General features: G+C 43.3%; 1 protein-coding gene across 1 annotated transcript; it reads left to right on the top strand.

Moving 5' to 3' along the window:
- Window positions 1-1,174: 1,174 nt before the first annotated feature.
- On the top strand, window positions 1,175-26,184 carry mybbp1a (MYB binding protein (P160) 1a). Its single transcript, XM_053481392.1, has 27 exons — window positions 1,175-1,422; window positions 8,954-9,049; window positions 9,310-9,393; window positions 10,386-10,460; window positions 10,796-10,903; window positions 11,824-12,014; window positions 12,346-12,513; window positions 12,950-13,067; window positions 13,167-13,468; window positions 14,782-14,892; window positions 14,991-15,116; window positions 18,452-18,658; window positions 18,866-18,974; window positions 19,240-19,345; window positions 19,593-19,750; window positions 19,846-19,950; window positions 20,031-20,165; window positions 20,508-20,684; window positions 20,768-20,925; window positions 21,028-21,162; window positions 21,244-21,313; window positions 21,431-21,562; window positions 23,285-23,353; window positions 23,529-23,642; window positions 23,738-23,836; window positions 25,431-25,546; window positions 25,664-26,184. Exons 1-27 carry the CDS (start codon window positions 1,213-1,215, stop codon window positions 25,998-26,000), a joined length of 3,816 nt encoding a protein of 1,271 aa, XP_053337367.1. The 5' UTR covers window positions 1,175-1,212; the 3' UTR covers window positions 26,001-26,184.
- Window positions 26,185-27,676: the final 1,492 nt, after the last annotated feature.

Raw genomic sequence — 27,676 nt, 5'->3', positions numbered from 1 at the left:
CACTTCAAATTTAAAACCCTGAGGCTCGCCTAAAAAGCCAAAAATGTCCCAGCACTCACTTACCCTTTAGCTTTAATTACACCACGCACTGCATTATTGTACGTTCCTGCCGATCCTCCAGCACTGCTCACCTCGTCCCACCATCTCTCAGGGACCGAGGACGATGTGCATGTTCTGACACCAAGGTGGTAGAATGAACTTCCTCTAGATGTCCGTACAGATGATTCTCTGCCAATCTTTAAATGATGACTCAAGACATATCTGTTTCTCCAGTACTTGGGCTAATTCCACAACCCCCACTTTTGTAAGTCACTCTGGACAAGAGCCTAAATGTAAGTGTAAATGTAAGGGGGCTGGTGGACATTACCTCAGATCACCTGCAGGGGGAGCAAACACACATCTAACTTTATATAACACTACAGAATGTTACTGAATAAAGTGCAGGTGATTCAGAACACTGTGAATATATACTGTACTGTACAGTTACACAAGGATATCTCATTCTTCTGTTCTGTGTCAAATCATTAAGAATAATATATAACCAGTCTGGCTGTTTTTACTACTAAACTTAATGTAAAACGACGTAGATAAATGGTGAAAGAAAATAGAAAACACAAAGCAAAGGGTTTAAAGGAAAATAACAGAACACAAAGTGAACTTAAATGAACAATGCCTGGTATCACTGCCTAAGAACATTATCGAAGTACAACAGAACCCTCTCATACCCTGGCCCTGTGACTCCTGTTCTAACAGTCTTACTCTACTAACCACTTAGCTGGCCTTATCCTTATAAGGTAAACACTGATGAACTAAGCTGCGCTTATACGGCCTCTAACTAAACCTAACACATACAGCAGAATACATATTCTAATCTTAGGGCTGGCTGACTGTCACTCTATAACACGGAGTACATCAGTCACAGACGTCACACTATACAGTACATCTCAGGTGTGAAGAACATCACTGGTGACCACAGCCTTGCAGATGTTGACTGCTCCTCTCTCTGCACGTGCTGCAGCATTATAATGTTTATATATAAACATTATAATGTATTATTATTATTTTATCTAACATTATATATTTTATATTTTTACATGACAAGACAGACTTTTATTAGATCTTTTATTTTGAAAAGCGGCGCGTTCCCGGAAGTGTGATACCGGAAGTACTGAGTTTTACTCCGGTCCACACGTGTGCTCGTGCACAGTTCTGATGCAGTGTGGAGACATGGGGGAGGTGAGGATGGAGACGGAGACGGAGACAGAGACGGAACCGGTTCGGCCCAAAGTGACGGACAGTAGAGGAGTGCTGAAACAGAACCGGGACTTCCTGGACTTCTTCTGGGACATCGCCAAACCGGAGCGCGAGACCCGCCTGAGGGCTGTGGAGGGACTCATAGAGCACGTGCGGCTCAGCCAGGAGGTACAACACCTACAGGATATATATACATCATATACACACATATATATATATAACATCTCATCTAATATCACATAACATATCTACAGTTATATACACACACAGCCAGGAGGTACAACACCTACAGGATATATACATCATATACATCATACACACACATATATATATATATAACATCTAATATAATATATATATAACATATCTACAGTTATATATACACACAGTGTGTGTAATCACAGAGGGAAACTTTAACCTCCAGTGTTTATTACACTTACACTCTCATAAACACAGCACGTGCACACGGAGCATGCGCACTGTCACCGTTAGATTACCAACACTGGACTGTAGATCCACAATCACATCAAGTGTGTGTGTGTGTGTGTGTGTGTGTGTGTGTATTAGATCAATAAATATGTGGAGGAAAAAGGAAGTAGAATGTGACTGAGTGAAGAACTCTCTATTAGAGCCACTGATGGAGTTCAGAATAAAATAAATCACTAAGTTTAATCAGGATTATTTATACTCGTCTTCCTCTTTATTATTAGATCATAATTCCCTTTTCAAAAGAATGAGCGACTGTGTCCCTCATATAGTAGGTGTTTTACCAAAAAAAGCTTGTCCATGTCAAAAATTATTATTTTTATTTAAAAGTGAATGACAACAAAAGAAAATGCTTCCAGATCTATACAGAATAATATTTCGAGGATAACTGGGTTATTTAATTTTTATATTTCTATAAAACCTTTGATGTGCTGTAGACGCTCCTTTATTGTAAATGTTTATAAATGTACAGGTTTGGTGAGAATTTCCCTAAGATTATTCAGTTATTTTACACAAACACCAACAACTCTGTTCCTGTACAAACAGGTGATTTCCAAGTTCTACACGTTTCAGTAGTAAATGTTTTATAATGGTAAATTTAAATTTTACTTGTCACATACACAGTACAATATGCAGTGAAATGCTTTATTCTTCACATATCCCAGCTCCTTGTTGGTAGGCAGGGGTCAGGACACAAGGCCCATTTTATGGCGCCCCTGGAGCAGACAGGGTTAAGGGCCTCGCTCAGGGGCCCCACTGCGGCAACCTGGCGGAGCTGGGGCTCGAACCGCCGATCTTCCGATCCGTAACTCAGAGCCGTAACACACTAGGTCACTACTGCCCCAACTGGTATTTTATATTTAATGTCTGTAATGTGAAATTTCCACGGCTGCAGCGACAGGTGTCCAAAAGAGATGTTGGCCTTTCTTTATTAAAGTTCCCCCCATTATCCTTTTTCAAATGTGATCTTTCATGCAGTGTGTCATGTAGCTGTATGTGAACATAAACTATCTGTGATGCTCACAGTGCACGAAGTTTTTGTCTATTAAAAAAAAAAGAGTCGGCTCACATTCGCCTAAACGAGTCGTTAGCAAATCTAATTTTACTCTGTTACAGATCCACGTCACTCCGTAACATATTTGCATAATGTCCACCCACGTTCTACGTCACAAACAACCTGCCCACCCACAAACAGTACTATAGCAGAAACGTATTATACTACCTGTCCTACTTCGCGGCGTGCGTTACCACACTCTTGTTACCATATGACACTTACCACTGAGAAACGTCCTGCTCCAGTCGTACTAGCGAAACAGTGTCTTGTCGATGTGCCACTTTAACCATTTCATCGTCAGACTCCGGCTCGAATTGATACGGTAAAACCAACGCCATCTTTTCTATGTATTGACGCGTCTCCAGAGCCGGCGTTCAGTTATGGTCATGGGCGTTTCATTTTCCTACACACGCTGTAGCGGTAGACCAGTCATAAATCACCGCGCCATCTGACCAATCACAGCAGAGAGCGCTCACGGAAAGGCGGGGTTTAGACGGACTGAATCTTCCAACTGCTTCACACTAGTCGTTTACGAATCATTTAGAAATGGGATAAAATTAAATCTATTTTTGGAGAAAACTAAAGTGTTTTTTGACCTTGCATACATGTAAACCTGTTTAAAGAGACTCATTAAGCAATATTAGCAACCTTAAAATGACATAATAGGGGCACTTTAAAAAATAAATACATGTGTTTGGTCAGGAAATTGTGATAAGTCAATTTGTGATTATTTGCAGTTTTAAATCAAATGTTAAATATTTAGGCATACACGAGATCAGGATGGAAAAACTAAATGTCTGGGACAGACGGAATGAGTGCAGAAATAGATTTAAAGTGTGGAGGGAAAGAGATTAATATATGTTTGGTAGGATTTATTTAATTAAAAGGAAAGTCTATAAATGTATTTATTCTGCATCTTGTCTTTGTATTTCTAATAGGGCCATTTAGATCATCAACCAAATCAATTTCAACTTCATATGGAAAAAACATGTGTATTATATTAGTAAAGCACAACTTTTATGAAAATGGTGGATTACAGTCCTTCAACTTTTTTTATATAAATGATTTGTTAAAAATTTAAATGACTAAAACATTTTCTAACAAATGAAAATAACTTTGTTTTCCGTCCTAAAGGTTTATTTAAACAATTGTGTGGAATTGATCTTCTATTTAGATGAGATTTTACCAATTAAATTATCTTCATTTCACCAACAGGTTTGTTATATTAGTTATTATTATAGAGTCATAACTTCACCAAACCCCAGTATTTAACAATAGATTTATTCTAAATAAAATATTTGCACCGAAATGAAATTCTTGGCCGAAGCCGAACAATAATGAAATGCCTGGCCGAAGGCCGAATACCGAACGCGGTGTTTCACATTTTTTCCATTTATTTTGCCAATTTATATTAATTATTTATTAAATAGTAAAAATTAGCTTTTTACTATTTTGTGTTGTTTTTCAGAGAAATAAATCAAATAACAAAAATACAATTTAAAAATATTTATTTAACACTGAACATTTTTTTTTAACATTCCAGCAGATATACAAACAAAGCACAATATAACTTTAAAATAAATAAATTAGTAAAATAAAATATATTTTTATTTGTCCATCTTTGAAGCCCCGCTTCTCTAATAGCCTATGTCAGGGCTTACAGTCATAGTAACTGACTGCTGAAAGAATGTAACTCTGTATGTCTACAGCAACAAATGTGCATTAAATATTGCAAAAAATGTGGATTCGCTGCTGCTGTTATCGTAACCGCCGTGTCTTTCTCGTACTCTGCATTATGTTCGGGGTGTCTTGATTTTAAGTGATAAATTAAATGTTTTTGCAGATGCACCCCCTCTGGACAATTCAGCACAACAGTGTCTGCAAACGGCCGTTTTTGTCTCTTTCTCTGACACTTTAAAGTGCTTCCACACTGCTGACATGTTTGCTGCATAAAGCGCGCGCCTCTCACTCTGCGCAGGTTACTATTTGATCGCGTCATTAAAAACGTCATCGTTCGGCAAAATTTATTCGGCCTTTTTACTTATTCGGCCGAACACCGAAAGTGCTTTTTTTTTGGCAATTTTTTCGGCCGAATAATTTTGGTTGCCGAACATTCGGTGCATTCCTACTGATTAGATATAAATCTCTGTACATCCCTGATTGGTGTAAAAAAGGTGTTTAATCAGTTCATCACTTAATGAATGAGGACGAGAGATTGTGTTCAGTCACTGGTTTCTGTTCTACATCAGCAATTTAAAATCCTAAAACCTGTTACAGAGAGTTTCATAAATCTTGAACAAAACATCTTTATGAACATCTCAGATGATCATGTGATCTCACATCACTTCTCTTTAATGGTAATAATCTCAAAGCAACACTTCAACAACAGAATCACCCGCTCTTATTTTAATTCTATATTATATCAGACATGAATTTATATATAGACCAACTGTTAAAATACTGTAAACACAATATATTGGTGCTTCAGTGGCTCCTAAAGTAAAGGAAACTCACATCCAAATATTTAATAGTGTTTATCCATCGTCTGGGTTTTTAAACCACCGCTTTAATTTATAGTAAAATCTGTAAAGTTGACATTGCGACGACTGATCGCCTTCTCTCTTCTTCCCTTGTGTGTATTCTGGTGTCTTTGAAGAAGATGTGTCTCATTGGTCAGAGCTTCACTTCACTCAGACATTAGATGGAGTGATAAGAGATCTTGGTTTATCGGTAGATGAGTGAAGACATTCCTCCGTCTTTATTTTGTTTTATTTTTATTTATGTTTTTTTAGTTTCTTACTTTTGCTATATTTGTTTTTGTTTGGCTGACGTGAGTGTGTGTGTGTGTGTGTGTTGTTTGTGTTTGTTGATGCACAGTATTTAATTAAAAGGAAGAAGAAGAATAAAATAAACTAGATACAAAAGTTTGTTTAGACAAACTTTAAGTTGGCTTGAGAAAGCCGGAGATAAAAGTTTAAAAGTGTGAAAAGTTTAAAATAGTTTAAGAAGTTAAAAAAGTTAAAACAGTTTAAGTTTAAAAGTTTTAAAAGACAGATAGATAGATAGATAGATAGATAGATAGTGTCAGACAGATAGACAGTTACAGATATATAGATTGATAGATAGATAGATAGATTCATGATTGAGTCTATAGAAAGATAGAAATAGTCAGATTACAGATAGATAGATAGATAGATAGATAGATTAGTTAGAAATAGTCAGATGATAGATAGATAGACAGATAGATAGATAGATAGATAGATAGTGTCAGACAGATAGACAGTTACAGATATATAGATTAATAGATAGATTCATGATTGAGTCTATAGATAGTTAGAAATAGTCAGATGATAGATAGATAGATAGATAGATAGATAGATAGATAGATAGATAGATAGATAGATTAGTTAAAATAGTCAGATGATAGATAGATTAGAAAAGTTAGATAAGTTTGAATGAGTTAAAATGTGTTAGAAATAGTACATAGAAGGGAAGTCTATATATAGATAGAAATAATCAGATTACAGATAGATAGATAGATAGATAGATAGATAGATAGATAGATAGATAGATAGATAGTGTCAGACAGATAGACAGTTAAAGATATATAGATTGATAGATAGATAGATTCATGATTGAGTCTATAGAGAGATAGAAATAGTCACATTACAGATAGATAGATAGATAGATAGATAGATAGATAGATAGATAGATAGATAGATTAGTTAGAAATAGTCAGATGATAGATAGATAGATAGATAGATAGATTATTTAGAATTAGTCAGATGATAGATAGATAGATAGATAGATAGATAGATAGATAGTGTCAGACAGATAGACAGTTACAGATATATAGATTGATAGATAGATAGATTCATGATTGAGTCTATAGATAGATAGAAATTGTCACATTACAGATAGATAGATAGATAGATAGATAGATGAGTTTGAATGGGTTAGAAATAGTACATAGAAGAGAAGTTTGACTGAGTCTAATTGGCATTAGTGAGGTGGGGGTTGTGGGGGATGGTGGTGTGGGGGGTGGTGGTGTGGGGGATGGGTCGTGCATGCGCACGCACACTCTTCTGTGACAGACCCAGAGAACCGCAAACTGTAATAATTAAGCTCTCAAACAAACGCTTCCCAACCGAGAACCGTAGGTCCGATCGCAAAAATTCTTTCACCGTGAGTGGCAGGAACTTCCTGACTACGACATATTGAATCCTCATGCCCGTAGAATGTATTATATTGACGTGGTGACAGTGTAAAGACACCCTCCGATTCACACTCTGTGAATATGGCAGTTGACAGTGGCACGCGTGGTGAAAAATCAAAATTTTCATCAAACTTAAACTGCTCTCGTGAAGCAACCGTGAAAGTTATCAAAACATGGACCCAATCCGTAAAAGTCCAAAGTCTTGTGACCCGTTTAAACTTTGAATGATGTTTCTACGACAAATTATGGCCGAACGGTAAGCTTTCAAAGTGACCCATGTTTTCACCCTTTTTCAGGCCATTTCCCATTGAAATGAATAGGGGAAAATGGGGTGGTTATTTGGGAATTTCGGGAAAACCGTGCGACGGATCCCTACCAAAAGTCATAGCACACCATTCCCGAATAGGGCGCACGGTTTGACACCTCACTCATGGGATTCGGTCAATGATGGTCTCAATGTTAAGTCTGTGGGTGGTTAATTGCCCCCTGCGGGGGCAATTGACCACCCACCCCTTAAAAGAGTCACAGCACCCGATCCCCGAATAAGGCGCACGGTTTGACACCTCACTCATGGGACTCGGGCAATGTTTCTTTCAATGTTAAGTCTGTGGGTGGTTAATTGCCCCATGCGGGGGCAATTAACCACCCACCCCTTAGAAGAGTCACGGCACCCCTTTCCCGAATAAGGCGCACGGTTTGACACCTCACTCATGGGACTCGGTCAAAGTTGGTTTTAACGTTAAGTCTGTGGGTGGTTAATTGCCCCCTGCGGGGGCAATTAACCACCCACCCCTTAGAAGAGTCACAGCACCCGATCCCCGAATAAGCCGCACGGTTTGACACCTCACTCATGGGACTCGGTCAAAGTTGTTCTCAGTGTTAAGTCTGTGGGTGGTTAATTGCCCCCTGCGGGGGCAATTAACCACCCACCCCTTCGAAGAGTCGATCCCCGAATAAGAGTCGATCCCCGAATAAGGCGCACGGTTTGACACCTCACTCATGGGACTCGGGCAATGTTGGTCTCAATGTTAAGTCTGTGGGTGGTTAATTGCCCCCAGCGGGGGCAATTAACCACCCACCCCTTAGAAAGGTCACAGCACCCCATTTCCGAATAAGGCGCACGGTTTGACACCTCATTTGTTGGTTTACGATGAACGGTGCGGGACCAGTTATAATTCGCTAAAATCCCCATTATAAGTCAATGGGACGGTTAATTGCCCCCTGCGGGGGCAATTAACCGCCCACCCCTTAGGAAAGTCATAGAAAAATTCTTCCCGAATATTCTGCACGCTTTGACACCTCACTCATGGGTCTACGATAAATGGTGCGGGACTAGTTCATCGCCAAAATCCCCATTATATGTCAATGGGGCAAATTGGGGGCCTTTCTTGCCCCGGGGGTAAAACTTATACCCTTGTGCATGGTATCTTTTGACAAAGGCTGCAAACATCTTCAAATAGGGTTAATTTAACGTTTCTACAAAATTCCCTCTCTGCGCAACAAACCGTCAAAATTCTCTCAATGTAAAGTAAATGGGATTTTTGGGGCGGTTAATTGCCCCTGCGGGGCAATTAGTAAGTCCGATCAGTTAGAAAAGATATAGCACACCCCGTGAGATCAGTCTGAAGGTCTGGGCCGAGTTTGGAGTTAGTGGAGTTAAAGCTCTAGGAGGAGATAGAGTTTATAAATTTAGTCTCAGAATAATAATAATAATAATAATAAGTTTAAGTCGGATATCAGTAAGTTGGCTTTCTCAAGCCAACTTAAATATAATATTGTTTGCCTGTGTGTGGCCCTGCCTCTGATTACCCAGAATCCCTCTGTGCAGAACAGGATACTCTCACATTTACTCTCAGCTTCTTCTCATGTCCTGATTGTGCTCATATTAATGTGTGTGTGTGTGTGTGTGTGTGTGTGTGTGTGTGTGTGTGTGTGTGTTGTAGTCTGATGTGCTGAAGTACACCCTGAAGAGACTGGTAGATGGACTGTGTCACGCTCGAGAGGAGGCTCGCTCCGGCTACAGCCTAGCACTCGCACAGGTACACACGCACACACGCACACACACACACACACGCACACACACACACGCACACACACACACACACACACACACACACACACACGCGCGCACAGAGTGGAGCAGCTTGTCCTGAAACTGCACTGAAGCACACACTCCTTGTTCAAACCATGACATGCATTTGTGTAAATCGTGTGTGCGTGCGTGTGTGCGTGCGTGTGTGCGTGCGTGTGTGCGTGCGTGTGTGTGTGTGTGTGTGTGTGTGTGTGTGTGTGTATACAGGTGTTGAGTGTGTTTGAGGAGATCACACTCAGGAGTGTATTGGACCAGATCAGAGAGAAACACAACCTGAAGGCGGCCAGCAAGGTGAGACACACACACACACACACACACACACACTGTAATTATTGTCTCTGTTTGTCGTCCTCTGTAATGATCACTCTGAAGCTCAGAGCAGTGCATTATGGGATCAGTCTGTCAGAGAACATCACTGTATCACTGGCTGTGTTCCACTCGGTCTGAAGTCCCCTGAGAAGTGCACTAGTACTAGTACACACGTGAAGTGTGAATCCAAACTGCTCAGTTCAGAGGGAACTGTAACGGTGTGGGGGAACAACTGAACACCAGGTCTTCACTTCACCGGGAAAGGGAAATGATGATTATCGGAGATGACACCATATTAATAGGGCACAATCATTTACATTCTAATTTTATTAAGAAATCCTCAGTATTTTATAGTTTATTAATCTGTAAAAAAAAAAATCTTGTAAAATAATCAAATATTTTATTTACAAGTTATACACGTTTCAGTAGTAAAAGTTTTATAATTGGATCAGTTTTAGTTTTTCAATATTTAATGTCCGTAGTGTGAAATTGCCACAGCAGCAGTGACAGGTATCGAGGTGATTATGTTACCATGGTAACGCACAGAGGAAGTGATGTCAGCGCTGGTGACGGTGCAGGGTGTTCAGGATGGTGGAGTTTGTCAGGGGGAAGTTCCCTTCACCAGTATTCACTGTACAGGGAGTAGGGAGCACACTGTGAAGTGCACTTTAGAATGGAACACAGACACTGTGGATTATACAACTGGAACGCGGCCTGATCCCCGCGGCCTGATCCCCGCGGCCTGATCCCCGCGGCCTGGTCCCCGCCGTCTGGTCCCCGCCGTCTGGTCCCCGCCGTCTGGTCCCCGCCGTCTGATTCCCGCCGTCTGATTCCCGCCGTCTGATTCCCGCCGTCTGATCCCCGCCGTCTGATCCCCGCCGTCTGATCCCCGCCGTCTGATCCCCGCGGCCTGATCTCCTCCTCAGTGTGTGAGATCTGATCTCCTCTCATTCTGACTCTCTCTCCTCTTACAGAAGCAGATTAAACATGCAGCCTTCGGGAACTTCTTTGGAGTTCTGGCTCTGTCTCAGTCCACACGCCTGCACAAGGTACACACACACACACACACACACACACACACACACACACCTCCATCATCAGTCTTTTACTGGTTAATTCAGAAAACATTTTTATTTAAATTTTATGTCAGATTGGTAAACGCAGCTAATTAATCTAAGCCACGCCCACAGAAACTTTCCCAGACACCCAACACCTCCACCTGTTCATAGGGTGCCATTTCTTTTGTACTGGCTCGTATTTGTCGTGTTATGGGATTTGTTTCAGTTTCAGTTTGATGATAACACTGCTCTTATTCATAGTGTACTGACTGTGTGTGTGTGTGTGTGTGTGTGTGTGTGTGTGTGTGTGTGTGTGTGTGTGATAGGAGGCAGACGTGCTGCTGGAGTGTGTGAAGCTGCTGCAGTCTCTCTCTCAGTACAGAGAACACCTGAGGGATTTACCCACCAAGACCATCGGAGACATCCTCAACGAGGTGTGTGTACCACCTGCTGTACCAGTACACTGTGTGTGTGTGTGTGTGTGTGTGTGTGTGCGTGTGTGTGTGTGTGTGTGGTGGTATATTCCTGCCACGATCCTGAGTGCACAGTATTGACATTATGAGAGGAGACAGAACACTCTGTGTGTCTCCCCTGCGCGCTCAGCGTGTTTTCCGCGTGTACGTGCATCATCATGTTCCCGCGCGCCCTCGACTCTGCTGTACACTCGCTCAACTTCGTTTTGTTACAAAACTGCCACAAAAACCAGCCAATCACACACAGACTTACACACACACACACACGACTTCTGATTGGCTGTTTCTTCTCTGTCAGGTGACTCTATCGACCCACAACAGAAGTGTTTGTAAATAAAGGTTTATGAGTAAAGTGACTGAGTTGTCTGGATTGAATTGTAGTCGACGTAATCTAGCGATGAGCTTTATGGGTAATTAGATTAGTAAATAAAAACACACAATAAACAAACGAAACTGGTATATACTAATACTTAATTCAATAAAACAATTAAATACTTTAATATTTGTTTATAATATTATAAATGAATAAAACTTTATTTACAATGCTTCCTTTATATAATTCCCTTTCATTTATATATAATTATATACAAGAATATAATTTTGATTTATTTTTTTCTTTTAAGTCTGTAAAGCTGCTTTGAGACAATGACCATTTTTAAACGCACTATACAAATAAAATTTCATTTAATTCCGTTATGGGTCGATAGACTCACCTGATAGAGAAGAAACAGCCAATCAGAAGTCGTGTGTGTAAGTCTGTAACAAAACAAAGTTGAGCGAGTGTACAGGCAGAGTCGAGGTGTGTGTGTGTGTGAGCTGTAATTGATTCATGTTTTATTCTTACTGTGTGTGGGGGTGTGCGTGTGTGTGCGTGTGTGCAGGTGTCGGAGCAGATGTTTGAGCAGGTGTTGTTCAGCGCCCTACAGGAGGATCTGAGGTCGGCTCTCAGCAGTCCTGAGCAGTTAGAGCTCCTCCTGCTGGTCATGCGCAGATTCTCATCCACACTCAGCTCTGTACAACTGGACAAACTACTGGGGACCAAATCCATCATCAACACACACACACTGCCCAGGTACACACACACACACACACACACACACACACACACACCTCCATCATCAACACACACACACACTGCCCAGGTACACACACACACACACACACACCTCCATCATCAACACACACACACACTGCCCAGGTACACACACACACACTGCCCAGGTACACACACACACACACACACACACACACACACACACACACACACACCTCCATCATCAACACACACACACTGCCCAGGTACACACACACACACACACGGTCCTGTTAAGTCTTGTAACTCTCTCTCTCTGTGTGTGTGTGTGTGTGTGTGTGTGTGTGTGTGTGTGTGTGTGTGTGTGTAGGTTAGTAGAGGTGGTGAAGGCAGCCGCGCGCTCGGTGAAGAAGGAGTGTGTGTTGCCAGCGGTAGCGTCTGATCTCCTTCACATGTCCCTGCGTGAGGACAGCTTCACCTTCTTCTGGGACAGTGTGGTGATCGGTGGACTGATATCGGCCCCCCCAGGGCCCAGCCAGTGAGTATGAGTACCGCCCCCTACAGGAGACTGTCTGAACACACAGCAAGTGAAAACACATTCTCATCTTGGGTCTGGACAGGTCCAGTCAGTTACCAGTTACACCAGTCACATGTGTCTGCTGGTTTACAGTGAAGAATCATCTCCAACCAGTAGCTGCTTTAGACCAGAGTAAAGGATGTACACGATATATACAGATAAACAGATAAAGCATTAAGGAAGTGATAGTGTGTGTTGGGGATGAGAGTGTGTTGCCAGTGCAGGTATTATTACCCCTGGGTCAGTCTCTGATCCATCTACAGTCATCTCCAAGAAAACAGGCTGAGGCACATCTGGCCTGAGGTGGAACACACCCTGATATGTATAAACACACAATCTTCTGTCTCTCTACTCTTCTTCTACAGATAAATTATTTCTCTCTGTCTCTCTCTCTCAGTTACCTGGCGTTCAGGCTGATGGGCGTGGCCTTGCCGTTGCTGTCTGTGTCTCAGCTGCAGTATGTTCTGAGTGGTGAGGTGATGAAGCGTTATGGAGAACACGTCATGACCGCACAGGTCAGTTCTGCTCTCATTAACACACACATTAACACCGAGTGTGTGAGTGTATTGCTTTAATCTGTAACTCCGCCCCCTGTCCCTCTCTGTCTTTCTCAGCTGCCCGAGCGCTTTAAGTTCTCCCCGGAGATGGACGAGTGTGTGTGTGTGTTCCTGCGCAGCTGCAGTGATGTGGCGAAGCAGCTGTTGGTGCTGCAGATGTTCACTCGGCTGGCGCAGCGCGGCGCTCCCGTCGTCCCGTCCTTCTGGAAGGTTCTGGAACACGCGGAGCTCGGCGCTCTCAAGTCCTACACGCGCTGGCTCAGAGAGAGGTTCTGTCAGCCTCGCGTCTCCGAGCTGCTCGACTTCACCACACGCAAGCAGAGATGCGGCCAGGACTCCGCCCATGACCCCGCCCCTCAGTGAGAATACAGTGCATTACTGTTCTTAATGACCCCGCCCCTAAGTGAGATCTCCTCTGCTTATAATGACTCCGCCCACGACCCCGCCCCTCAGTGAGAATACAGTGCATTACTGTTCTTAATGACCCCGCCCCCACAGTGAGAGCTCCACTATTACTAATGACTCCGCCCATGACCCCGCCCCTCAGTGAGAATACAGTGCATTAGTGTTCTTAATGACCCCGCCCCCACAGTTGCGGCTCCACTATTACTAATGACTCCGCCCATGACCCCGCCCCTCAGTGAGAATACAGTGCATTAGTGTTCTTAATGACCCCGCCCCCACAGTGGGGGCTCCACTATTACTAATGACTCCGCCCATGACCCCGCCCCTCAGTGAGAATACAGTGCATTAGTGTTCTTAATGACCCCGCCCCCACAGTGGGGGCTCCACTATTAATAATGACTCCACCCATGACCCCGCCCCTCAGTGAGAATACAGCTTATTACTGTTCTTAATGGCCCCACCCCTAAGTGAGATCTCCTCTGCTTATAATGACTCCGCCCACGACCCCACCCCTCAGTGGAAATACAGCTCATTACTGTTTATTATGGCCCCGCCCCACAGTGAGAGCTCCACTATTAATAATGACTCCACCCACGACCCCACCCCTCAGTGAGAATACAGCTCATTACTGTTTGTAATGGCCCCGCCCCTCGGTGAGATAATCACAATTAATATTAAAAATGACCCCACCCCTCAGTGAAAAAACACCACTTGACCCCGCCCATGACCCTTCCTCTCAGTAAGAATACAAGTTATTACTAGTAATGACCCCACCCTCAGTGAGATTCACTTAGTGCTAATGACTCCGCCTACAGCCCCACCCCTCAACTAGAGAATCACCTATTACTGTTAATGACTCCGCCCCTGACCCCACCCCCAGCTAAATTATCACTTATTACTATTAATAATGACACCGCCTCTCAGTGAGATTGCCTCAATAAATATTAGTGACTCCGCCCATGACCCCGCCCCTCAGTGACATTACAGCTAGTTTTACTGGTTAGGTTAAATGCTGCTCTCTGATTGGTCAGTTCAGAACTGTGACATGACACTTTGTACCCAGATTCCATTGTGTGTGTGCTGTATGTCTGTCTGTCTGTCTGTGTGTGTGTGTGAGATTTGTGTGTGTGAGATTTGTGTGTGTGAGATTTGTGTGTGTGAGATTTGTGTGTGTGAGATTTGTGTGTGTGAGATTTGTGTGTGTGAGATTTGTGTGTGTGAGATTTGTGTGTGTGAGATTCTCAGCTGTGTGTGTTTGCTCTGTCAGGACCGAGGAGTGTGTGTCGCGTCTGAGGAAGTGGATCATCCCCCGCCTGGCCTGCATCGTGGAGAACCATCAGATTAAAAAAGATGAGGAGCTCGTTATGGAGATCACCAGGTACTGATCACACACACACACACACACACACACACACTTTTCCTTTTTTATTAGTGACCTACCTGCCCTTGTATTTATGTGTGTGTGTGTGTGTGTAGGTTTATCTTCTTCCATGCGTTCTTCGATACAGTGAAGTCCACAGCTTTAATCCCGGAGACTCAGAACAAAGTCTCTCCTGCTCTGGACCAGAACACACGCAACACCGCCAGCTCCACCTTCTTCAGGTACACACTGCAAATGTGTGTGTGTGTGTGTGTTTTCCGTGTTTTATGAACAGATTTTTTTGTTAGTGTCCTAAACGTCGCTTTATTTCTCAGTTGCACGACTCTGAGGTTACAGCAGCAGGACATGAGGAGTGTGTAACACACACTTACACACAGTCAGTTAGAGCAGAGAGGATCTGTGGTGCTTATACACTATCACCACCAGGGGGAGCTGCTGCATCACACCTGCAGTGCTCAGTGCTGTGTATTGTTCTTATTACAGTTTTTCTCGATTTCTAAGACACATTTCTGGAAAGCTGCTCTCCTTTTCTCTAAACTGTAAATACAAAACCCAGTTTTCAAGCTACTTTCACAAAAACTCTAACTCTTCTTGCAAAACCAAACTTTTACCCCAAAACAGTTCAATCTGTGCTTAGAACTGAACTATGCTGTCAAATCATGCCTCAACTCAATCTAAATTAAATACTCTACTGAGTAGTCACTAAACACTACATAGAAAAAAGGAAAACACAATGCTCAGGACATGAAGCGGTAGACATAAATGTTTATTTAGGCTAAATGAAACATGTTTACTGTGGTACAGTGTATAGTACAGTCATTGTACACATGTAATTGTTGTCTACATTTACATACTAGGGCTGGGCGATTTTGCCTAAAAAAAAAATCTTCGATTTTTAAAGAAAAATTCGAGTTTCGATTCGATTTTCGATTTTTTTTCCAATGCACTTAAAAAATGGCTGCAGACATCAGATATAGTGTCAAAAGTGCAACTTTATTGCTATGATTGTCCTCAAGACAGAATCCCAAAACAAAAAGTAAATGAGGCTCTGTCATTCAACAATTTCAAGCTTTAACCCAGGTTTAAGCAAAAGTGCAACAGCTTCACAGTAGCTTGAATTTTCTGTTCAAGAAATCAGATAATTACAAATTTTGTAACATAAAATTACAACTAAAAAAATAAACTCTTCTCAGTTTAGTGTGAATATAAAAATAAAACAAGCCTGTGGCAGACATATAGCCTACTCAAAGAATGAACAAATCTAAACTTTTACCTATAACAACAAAACACGTGCTTTTTAGATCTCTGAAAAATTGTGCATGCTCATTCTAAACATTTTTTGCAAGAAAGATGAGCCTGTCCACAACCTCTGGCTTAAGGCAGGCCCGGTTACAGGTAACTATTCCTCCACCCACACTAAATACCCTCTCTGAGGGGGCACTTGTGGCTGGAACAGAAAGATATTTTTTAGCCAGTAAGCTTAGCCTTGGAAAGTTCGGCTGATGCAGCTTCCACCATTCAAGAGGATCTGTGTCTGGCTCTATGTCTGAAATAAGCAAATATGTTGCAAGCTCAGTCTCAATTTTTGTTTTCTCAGATTGTGGGTGTAGCATGGTGGATGGTGCACTGTTTTTAAAGAAGGCACCCAGAGTCATTTTCTTTTTTGGTGGGGTGTTCGTCTTTTAAGCCATGGGCAATTATGTCACCAGTGTGGTTGTCGGGGAAATACGCTGTCTGAAGGCAGATGCTGCGCAGAGTCCAACTAGTGTTGATGTAGTGAACCGTCAGACTCAGATATGGCTGCATCGTCCGGCTGGACCACAGGTCCGTTGTGGCTGAGTAGAACTGTATCTCCTCCAGCTCACTGCGGATCTTTTCCCGAGTTGTATTGTACAGGCGAGGCAGCGCTACATCGGCGAAATACTTGCGACTGGGGACAACGTATCTCGCATCTAACACTTTCAGCATGTGATTAAAGCCTCGCTTTTCAACAGAATAAATTGGCAGCATGTCTGTGGCAATATAAAACGTAATCGCTTTCCATCGCGCTCCGTTCTTGTCATACGGTACACAGTTTGTAAAGCTCTCGGGAAGTGTAGTTTGCTTTTTAGCAGGTGTGCTAGAGGAGCCGCTTTCGCTACGGAGCCGGCTGCACTTCTCCCATTCTTCGGGATGTTTATTCCTCAGGTGCTGGAAAAGATTTGTTGTACTGCTGCTTCCAGTAGCAACAGCCTTGAAACATATTTTGCAGCAAGGCTTCGTCTGTGTTTCGTCTGCTGCATAAAAACCAAACCAGTTCCAAATTACGGAATTACTTGTGCCTTTCTTTGGAAGTAGTTCTCTGCTACACGCTGCCATGTTGTTTTGACTGTGTAGGCGGGGCGGCGGCTGGCTCATATCGCGCTACGGCAACCAACAAGGACGAAACGCGGAAAAGTACGAAAAAGCTATTGTGTCAAAAAACTCGAGTTTGCAAAATAAAAATCGTTGTAAACTACAAAATCGATAAATAGATTAAATCGATTTTTTACCCAGCCCTATTACATACTATAATGTCAAAAAAGGTAACTACCTGTCCTCTTCTCTAAATCTTGGGATTATGGTGGACACAGTGAATCTACTGATGTTTGGTTGTACCCTTAGTCCGGCCTCCTTCATTGTCACACCATGGACAAGAACATGGTCAATCACAGGAGCTCTGATTTCATCTGATATTACTGTTCCTCGCTGACCACCTCGACCACCTCGACCTGCTCGACCTCCTCTCACACAAACTCCTCTTCTTAGATTTCTATCCATTGTGGTGCCTCACACACCAGTGCTCTGGCTTATATCTACCCTCACATCATTAGCCACAAGTGTGATCAATTTTGAGTTGTTGTGTTCAACCGGTGACACCTGAGCTTTAACTGTGTTTGACTTTTGCCACCTGTGCTCCTCATTATGCAACACAGGTGCATCACAATGACAATGTGTTGACAAGATGTGTCTAAACAGGTGAAAAGTGCTTATGGTTTTGCCAAAAGAGTGACTGATTTAATAAGTTCAGGCAACTGAGAATTTGGTTTAGACAACAGGGTTTAGTGTTTCAGCAATCGAGAAAAACTGTAATTACTGATCTCTCTCTCTCTCTCTCTCTCTCTCTCTCTCTCAGTTCAGCTTTATTGGCTGTTAACAAAAATATGACATTGTTGCCGAAGCAGTTATAAAACATGAATTACACTATAAATAACATCTATCTGAATTCATAAACAGATTAGATTTAAAACAAAATCATATTAGATTCACACAGACAAAACCATATATATCATCAATATTAACAACGACAACAACTACCTGAACAGAAGTGGTATTAAATTGTAGTTATTTATGAATATTCAGGTTACACTGTGTCTCACTGTCTCTCAGACTCTCACACTCAGACACACACTCTCCAGTAGGGGGAGCAGTGCGGCCTTCTCCTAAAGTTATTCTTGTTTTTTGGGATTTTGTGACTGATGAGCTCAGTGAAGGTGTTTCTTATTTTGTTAATATTCTCTCTCTCTCTCTCCTGCAGTGTGTTACACTCCCTGAGTGTGTTGCCGGTGCTGGGTGAGAGTGAGCAGAGTGAGGCGGGGAGCAGGAGGAGTGTGTTGGGTGTGATGTCAGACGGGTCCATGTGGGTGGACGGGCTGGTCCGGTTCGCCGACATGCTGCTCAAACACACCAAACACGTCCGGAGTGTACACGCACTCAGCACTGAACACACACAAGCCTGGGACAGGTACACACACACACACACACACACACACACACACACTCACAGCTCAGGGTGTGAATAATATCACCAGGTCCATAAAGTTAGGAACACAGTTAAAAATAAATTGTATTGTTGTAACACACACTGTCCCATCTGCAGGGACAAAATTATAATTCACTGTCCCACTGAAATGTGTTCCCTGTGTGTGTGTGTGTGTGTGTGTGAGAGCAGCATGCTGCAGTCAGTGGAGTGTCTCAGTAAGAAGATGAAGAAGTCTCCAGCTCCTGAACACTCGGCCTTCCAGCACCTCTTCCTCATCATCGGCATCCAGATGTTCAAGGTCAGTAACACACACACACACACACACACACACACACATTGTTAACCTTATTATTGGGTGTTCAACTGTACCTCTGAGGGCTATGTGTGTGTGTGTGTGTGTGTGTGTGTGTGTGTGTGATGGACTTGTGTTCCTGAAGCTGCAGAATCACTACCAATAACGATACCTGTGTTTAATCTTCTGAAGTGTGTGATATAATAATAATAATAATTATTATTATAATAATAATAAGCGTGCACGTGTGTGTGTGTGTGTGTGTGTGTAGGCTCCAGATGACAGTGTGGAGTTACTGAATGATCTGAGGAGCTGTATGGAACAAGCACAGGCCAAAAAACCCAAGAAGAAGAAGACGCAGAAGAGGAGTGAGGCAGGTGAGACTAGTCCCGCCCCCTGACACAGTCACCTCACTGAGGCCCCTCCCACTCCCAGTTATCCTGACACCCCCCCCCCCCAGTTGTACTGTCCTGTGTTGTTACAGAGCAGTGTTTCACTTTGGCTTTTCCTCTGACACGCCCCTGTTGCAGTGCATTATGGGTATTCATTAGTGTTACACTGCACACGCTCAGTGTGAGTGTTATAATGATATATATAAGAGATTTGTGTGTGTGTGTGTTTCAGACGGCGAGGGGGCGGAGCCTCACTGGGTGGAGGTGGTGGTGGACATCCTGCTGTCTCTGCTCGCTCAGCCCAGCCGTCTCATCCGCAGTGTGTGTAAGACCGCCTTCAGCCGAGTGTGTCCTTATATCACTCAGCCCGCGCTCACCGCTATACTGAACGTAAGACACACACACACACACACACACACTCACACACGTACACGTTCTCATTCTGAGTGTGTGGTTCTGACCCGAGCCGTGATGGTGTGTGTTAGGTTCTGGACCCGAGTAAGGACGCAGAGGAGAGCGGGGTGATGGTGAGTGACGACACGGAGAAGAAGAAGAAAGCAGAGGAGGAGGAGGAAGAACAGGAAGCAGAGGTAAATCTCACACACACACACACACTCACACACAGAACGTTTCAGGTCTTACACAGTGTATGTGATCTTTATGATTTTAGGATGAAGATGAATCTGACTCCTCAGGCCACGATGAAGATGAAGATGATGAAGAGATGGATGAGGATGAGGAGGAGGAAGTGGATCAGAATTTCCGTCTGGAGCTGATGAAGGTGTTACAGGGTCAGAACGCTCTGGTACGCTCAGGTGTCACTTCACCATCATCATCATCATCATCATCATCAACCCTCAGTTCATTATTAATGACTTCTACTGGATCAGATCAATGGGTTCATGAATCAGATGTGGAGTGATGAGTTAATCCTGGAGTGTGTGTGTGTGTGTGTGTGTGAGTGATGACTAAACTGTGGAGTCCTTTCAGTGAGTCATGACTGTTTGTGTGTGTGTGTGTGGTGTGTGTGTGTGTGATGACTCACAGGTTTACCTCGTTAACTGTGAGGACTTTCTAGGAATTCCTGTGTAGTTGTTTATCTCAGCACTTTGTAACTCGGTATAACGCGGCGTCTTCTGTCTCTCAGGCCATCGAGGACGACGGCAGCAGTGAGGACGAGGAGCTGGACGACGAGGCCATGATGAAGTTGGATGAGAACCTGGCGGCTCTGTTCGGGGAGCAGAAGAAGAAGCTGCAGGCCAAGAAGGACGAAAAGGAGCGTCTGCGCAAGGAGAAGACCCTCGTCAGGGACTTCAAGATCAAAGTGAGTGTCCTGCGGGGGGCGCTGCTGAGGGACGGGGTTAGTGTTTAACACCTGGTTAATACTGTGTGTGTGTGTGTGTGCAGGTGCTGGACCTGCTGGACGTGTTCGTGTGTAAGCAGGGCAGCAGTGTGTTGGTGTTGGGTCTGGTGGAGCCGCTGCTCAGTCTGATCGAGACCTGCATGAGCGCCGAGAGCGGACAACACGAGCAGGACTTCCTGAGGAGAGCCGCGCACATCTTCAGGTCAGGGGGAGAGTGAGTGTGTGTGTGTGTGTGTGTGTGTGTGTGGGTTCATCAGCACTTCACCAGTAATTCACTAAAGTCCACGGTGTGTGTGTGAGACAGGAACCAGCTGTGTCGGGGGAAACACTACTGCAGAGAGGTGGAGGGCCGGGAGGCGGAGCTTCATGAGATGCTGGAGCGTCTGATTGGTCGAGCACAGAAGCTGTCAGACTCGTCAGTGGCTCTGTATTACTTCAGGTGAGACGCTGATCAAACCTACAGGAGTCTCTGTGTGTGTGTGTTAGAACACATCATCATCATCGTGTGTGTGTGTTACAGTGCTGCACTTTACCTGGTTAAAGTCTTAAGAGGTGTGATGAAGGACACGGACGCCACAGACACAGCTGAGGTAGGAATACACACACACACTAACACACACACACACACATTGGAATTGTTGTGGTCTGATTGTTGCAATGATTGTGTGTGTGTGTGTGTGTGTGTGTGTGTGTGTGTGTGTGTGCAGAAGAGGCTGATGGGTAAAGTGGAGGTGGACAGAGTGACGTCGTGTTTCAGAGACGCTCTCAGCTCCTTCATGACGAGACGGAAAAGTCCACTGACTGGAGACATGTTCACTGAACTGTTCAACAGGTTCCCCGTGAGTCCATCAGTCACGTCACCCAGATGGAGTTCAGTACACCGTGAAAACAAACAACGTTCCTCCAGGACCGAGGAGAGACAGAGCAATATAACACAACATACATTTACAACATAAATAAACACAAACTAAACTAGATAACTAGGACACTTAAGACATGACATGAATTAACAGAAACTAAACTAGCTACCTAATACTCCTAATTAGCTGACTAGCTGAGACAAAAAACAGATAAACACTATAAATTAACAAAAAACAATCTAAGTACTCTATAACAAGGACAACATAAAGTGCAAATGTGTAAACAAGAGTGACAACAACATAACACAATCTAATACAACATGATAAACATCCGCGTTATGAGTTTCCACAGATACGGACAGACCGCGGTTCTAATGTCGGTTCAGTCACAGAAGTAGCTCACGTGAATAGACACTGCAGTGCACCAGATACTAATATTTACTAATATACACAATATTCTTAGTGTGGAAGTGAATGTATAAAATGTCTAAGGTTCGGTATATTGTGTGTGTGTGTGTGTGTGTGTGTGTGAGTGTGAGAGAGAAATATGTCGGCCTCACCGGTCTCAGTGACTCAGTCCGGGAGCACGATGATAGAAAATGTCTGTCCTGTAAATCTGTTCTGATGGTGAATAATCATAATTTTGGAAAATCCTCAAGGAGACAGAGTTCACAGTCCAATACAGTGGAGAACAGCTCTGAGACACGATGACTTCTGGGGTTCCCCTCGCGGTTTAAAGACTGGGGTTCCCCTCGCGGTTTAAAGACTGGGGTTCTCCTCGTGGTTTAAAGACTGGGGTTCCCCTCGCGGTTTAAAGACTGGGGTTCTCCTCGGGGTTTAAAGACTGGGGTTCTCCTCGGGGTTTAAAGACTGGGGTTCTCCTCGCGGTTTAACGACTGGGGTTCTCCTCGCGGTTTAAAGACTGGGGTTCTCCTCGCGGTTTAAAGACTGGGGTTCTCCTCGCGGTTTAAAGACTGGGGTTCTCCTCGTGATTTAAAGACTGGGGTTCTCCTCGTGGTTTAAAGACTGGGGTTCTCCTCGAGGTTTAAAGACTGGGGTTCTCCTCGTGATTTAAAGACTGGGGTTCTCCTCGTGGTTTAAAGACTGGGGTTCTCCTCGTGATTTAAAGACTGGGGTTCCCCTCGCGGTTTAAAGACTGGGGTTCTCCTCGTGGTTTAAAGACTGGGGTTCTCCTCGCGGTTTAAAGACGTAGAGACACATTGAACTGTGAGGTTTATGTGCTGAGACACGATTACGGTTTAAAGGGGACAGATTTAGTAAAGTGTATTGATTGGTCTGATTTACATTGTGTATTAGTGTTAAAGACTCACTTTACCAGACTTAGGATTACAATAGACTCACGAATGTCCTCCCAGAACAAAGCTCCTTCCTAAATCAGGGTCTACCTGTACTCTATGGTAATGAGGTAATGGGGTGATAAACAATAAACATTAACTTGTAAAAATAGCAACAAGGATAGAAAAGAGTATGTGTATGTACAGTATGTGTGTGTGTGTATGTGTCTGTATGTATATGTGTGTGTGTGGACACACACCTCTACATAACGAGACACGTAACTCAGTGACTCACATTCTATAGCGGTGAGTCATTTCCTCAAAAACAGTTCACTGGAGTATTTTAGATTTCATAACGAGCTGCCGTTAAACCGCAGTGTGTGTGTGTGTGTCTGTCTATTTTTAGGTTCTGTGTGTAAATTTGGTGGATACAGCAGTGGAGAACATCACGGGCGGAGTCAGGGAACACCAACAGGTAATTTTACACACACACACACACACACACACACACACTGATTGATATTTAAAGAGTGCAGTATAAATGCAGGTGATTATATCAGTATGATGATCCAGATACACTCGGGTACTGGTCAAAAGTGGGCGGAGTCATGCAATAGTATGTAATATACTATTGTGTGTGTGTGTGTCAGGGCCAGGCGTGTGTGCTGGTGCTCAGAGCCCTACAGTCTAAGGAGGTGAAGCAGCTGATGGGTGACGCCCAGTGGAGGGAAGTGTGTGAGAAAACCACGGAGAAGCTCACAGAGGTATCTGAAGACCACATCACACACACACACACACTTTACCCAGTTACCATAATGTTTTTTAGGCCTGTCCCACACACATACTCTCTGTCTCTCAGACGCTGCAGAAGGTGGAGTGTAAGAACAAAGCGGTTCATGAGAAGACGGTGAAGGTTCTGGAGCTCACACACTTCATCATTAAAACTGTTCACCATCAGGTACAGAGACACATTAACACACCTAATAACTTCATCATTAACACACTTAGTGACGTCATCATTAACACACACAAACACTAGATTTACTCTCATTCTGTACTTTAATACAGTGTGGGGTGGAAACTGACCAGACATTATAAATTATTAATAAAGTCCATACGTTTAATACAAAGTTATTGAACATATTGTACATGTACTTTATTACAGAGGAAAATGAAAACAGATCTTTAAATGTTCAGCGTCGGCACCAGTGGGGTCAACCAGTTTCATCAACAGTTGGGGATGGAACACACAGCCTTCTGAAGAAAGTGGTTTGGGATTTTTCTGAGAACCTCCTGAATCAGGAGGGCTTGGAGGACCTCCTGAATTGAGGTTGAATTAGGAAACCACCTGAATTGAACCTTCTGAAGTGAGAAGCTCCTCACTCTGTTCCTTCAGTGTGTGAGGCTTCGTCCTGTACACCTCCTGTACACCTCGTCCTTTGTGTAGCTCCACAGGAAATACTAACATGGTGTGAGATCTGGAGGACAAACTGGAGGACTTGAAGACTCAGATTCAGGTGGTTTTTAGTGAACCACTTCCTCCAGAAGGCTGTGTGTTCCATCCCCAGCTGTTTGATGAAACTGGTTGACCCCATCGGTGCCGACGCTGAACATTTAAAGACCTGCTTTCATTTTCCTCTGTAATAAAGTACATGTAGAATTTATTCAATAACTCTGTATTATAGACAGACAGACAGACAGACAGGGTAGTTTAATAATCCTGAAGTGAAGTTACATCGTTCCTGTAGTCGGTTCACACAATAAACAAGCAACAAGTCTGAACTGTAGTGAGGGAAAAGGGAAAGTAAAAAAAAGTGCTGTTTACAATGTGAGGTCCATTAAAGAGGTAGAAGTGTTGTGGAATAATATAAACATGAATATAAACATGAATACACTGTTCCTGTGTACACGTGTGTGTGTGTGATGACTGTAGATACAGTATAATTTGGGACGAAACTGCACCAGCAGGAGGAGATGAATATGGACTCATTTTTAGTGTGAAGTGACCTTTAACCCTCCCTGTATTTTGAGCTTTCCCTGGAACCTGGAGTTCCCCTGCGTTTGGACAACAACGTTTGTGTGTGTGTGTGTGTGTGTGTGTGTGTGTGTGTGTGTGTGTGTGTGTGTGTGTGTGTTAGTATTAACTCCTTTTCCTCTTCCTTGTGTCTTGGAGTGTGATGCAGGGGTTTCCCAGTGCCGGTGTGTGTTTGAAGTGACAGTGCACGCGTGTGTGTGTGTTTAAAAGTGAGTGAGCTACTGTGAGTTAATTCAAGCTGAGACACGCACGATAAATCTGTGTGTGTATAATTAGGCGTAGTGTGACACATGACATCATAGCTGCACCGCTATAAGTGAGGTGTAACCAGAAACCAGTTAACTGTCAATCACAACTACACTCATGGGGAGGACAAAGTGTGTGACTGTGGAGAGAGAGAGAGAGAGGGAGATCCTGTGACGGTGTGTGAGAGGAGAGGAGTATTGTTGTGTCTATACACACACACACACCAGCAGTGTATTCCTGTGGTTGTTTAAGAGTCTCTCTCTGTCCTGAGCAGAAGCTGGAGGATCTCCGGAACGTTCTCAGGTCCATGAACGCTGATGGGAGTCTGGAGAAGTCGGGGAAGCTGGAGGACACGTACTGGAGCGTCATGAAGCTCTTCGGCCTACAGTGAGTCCAACCTCATCTTCAACACACACACACACACACACACACACACACACAGGCGTGTGCATGGTTCAGTCCGGGTGTTCAAGTTTAATTGTCACGTTTTTCTGTCACTGTCAGGAAGCCAAAGGTGGAGAAGGTGAAGAAAGCGAAGGAGGTGGAGCAAGAGGGGGAGGAGCCAAAGAACAAGAAGAAGGGATTCCTTCCTGAGAGCAAGAAACGTAAAAACCGTAAGAAGCCTGTGATACTGGAGGGAAAGGAGGCTACGGACACGCCCACTCCAGGAGGAGGAGGAGGAGGGGGGAAGAAGAGGAGGAAGAATAATAAAAAGAAGAGGAGCGAGTCAGAGAGTCAGAGTCAGAGTCAGCCTCCTGCTAAAAAACCCAAAGCTCAGCAGAATCAGAGTCACCAGGAGAAGAAACAGAAGAAGAAGAAGAAGAGGAGCAGTGCTGAGTGAACTGATGGAGGAGGAGGAGGACAGAGCGCACACACACACACACACACACACACACACACACACTGAGATCCTGAGGGACGTTATTCACACACACACTTATTTTTTGTAAAACTATAATGATAATGATGTCATTAAAGACTTTTTATTGTAAAGTCAGAAAGGTCATTAAAGTTCTTTTATTGTACGGATGTGTGTGTGTGTGTGTGTGTGTGTGTGTGAGACATCAAGTAACGGAAGTCACAGGAGTGTTGGGGGGGAACCCATCAGTGTGCACACACATCCTCTGTGCTGTACAGTCCTCTCTCTCTCTCTCTCTCTTTGTTCTTTTACCAACTAATGAGTTTTTAAATTTTTTTAAAAAGACTTTTCCTCCCCACATTAAACAGGTTTTATTCTGCAGTCCCCTCCAGTAAAGTCCACTTGGTCTTGTTATAATTTAAGCACTAAAGTAATGACTATCTCGAGTTTTTTTTTTTTATTAGTAGTAGTATTATTTTGGGTGATTTGAACTCTATAAGATGCACATTGGTACTTAGGATATTTTATTAATGTAAAGTAGAGCTCCAAACCTGAGGTCACATGAGGTCACATGATGTACATTAGAGATGTTCAGATCCCAGGAATCAGAATCGGGTGATACTGATACTGCAGATCACAAGGTGTGTGTGTTTTTAGAGGGAGTTAATGGGACCTGTCCTTTAAAGAGTTCTGTTTATTGGGTAGTATTTATTTATTCTATTTATTTTACATTTATCACTATTCTAAACAGCAGTGCACAATACAATTAAGATCTGAGAAATTATTATAACCTTATTCATTGGAAGGCGACATATGCAACATATAAGCCTGTGGCCGACTAAAGAGTGAACATTTTTTTTTCCTTAACCTCCATCATGGGCTCACACACACACACACACACACACACACACTGAAACACTCATCTATAATGTGCCTTTCCTGCTGTACAGTATGTGGAGTCACATCAGTGAATAACCAACCAAAACTGCACTGAACATTTATAAATAAACACACAAGTCTTATCATCCTATAGTGTGTGTGTGGCCGTGTGTATAGTCCCTCAGTGTCGGTCCCACATGCATGGAGCTGTGAGGTGAACCTGAGCTGCCTCGGCTCTTCATTTCCCTCTACATTATTGTTTCTCTGTTAATTGTTTAAGGGATTTTACTGTCTGCAGTGTCCAGCTCGAGCTTTTAGAGGACTTCTGCTATAGGTGGGTGAGTCAGGGTCAACTGTTTTAATTCAGTCACATGGAGGACTTTCAAGCATGCATGACCTGTTTAAGGATCTCAATCAGGTTTAAGTCTGGACTTTGACTTGGCTGCTCCAAAACCTTCACTTTGTATTTTTTTCCCATTCAGACTCGCTGGTGTGTTCAGAATCGTTGTCCTGCTGCTGAACACAGGTGTGTTTGAGCTTGAAGTCATAAACTGATGGCTGGACATTCTCCTTCAGGATTTTCTGGTAGAGCTCAGGATTCATGGTTCTATCAGTTATGGCGAGTCGTCCAAATCCTGAAGCTGTTTGTATGATGTTCTCTTTCTAGACTGCTGTGTTAGTTTTACACCAGATGTTTTACACCTTCCAGAAAGTTCAGCTTCTGTCTCATCGGTCCACACGATGTTCACCCAAAAATCAAGATGTTTTTGGTAAATGTG

This window comes from Clarias gariepinus, chromosome 21 (genome assembly GCF_024256425.1).
Source record: "Clarias gariepinus isolate MV-2021 ecotype Netherlands chromosome 21, CGAR_prim_01v2, whole genome shotgun sequence".
Taxonomy (NCBI): Eukaryota; Metazoa; Chordata; class Actinopteri; order Siluriformes; family Clariidae; genus Clarias; species Clarias gariepinus.
The sequence above is the reverse complement of the archived record's forward strand: the minus strand, read 5'-3'. Positions and strand labels throughout refer to the sequence as shown.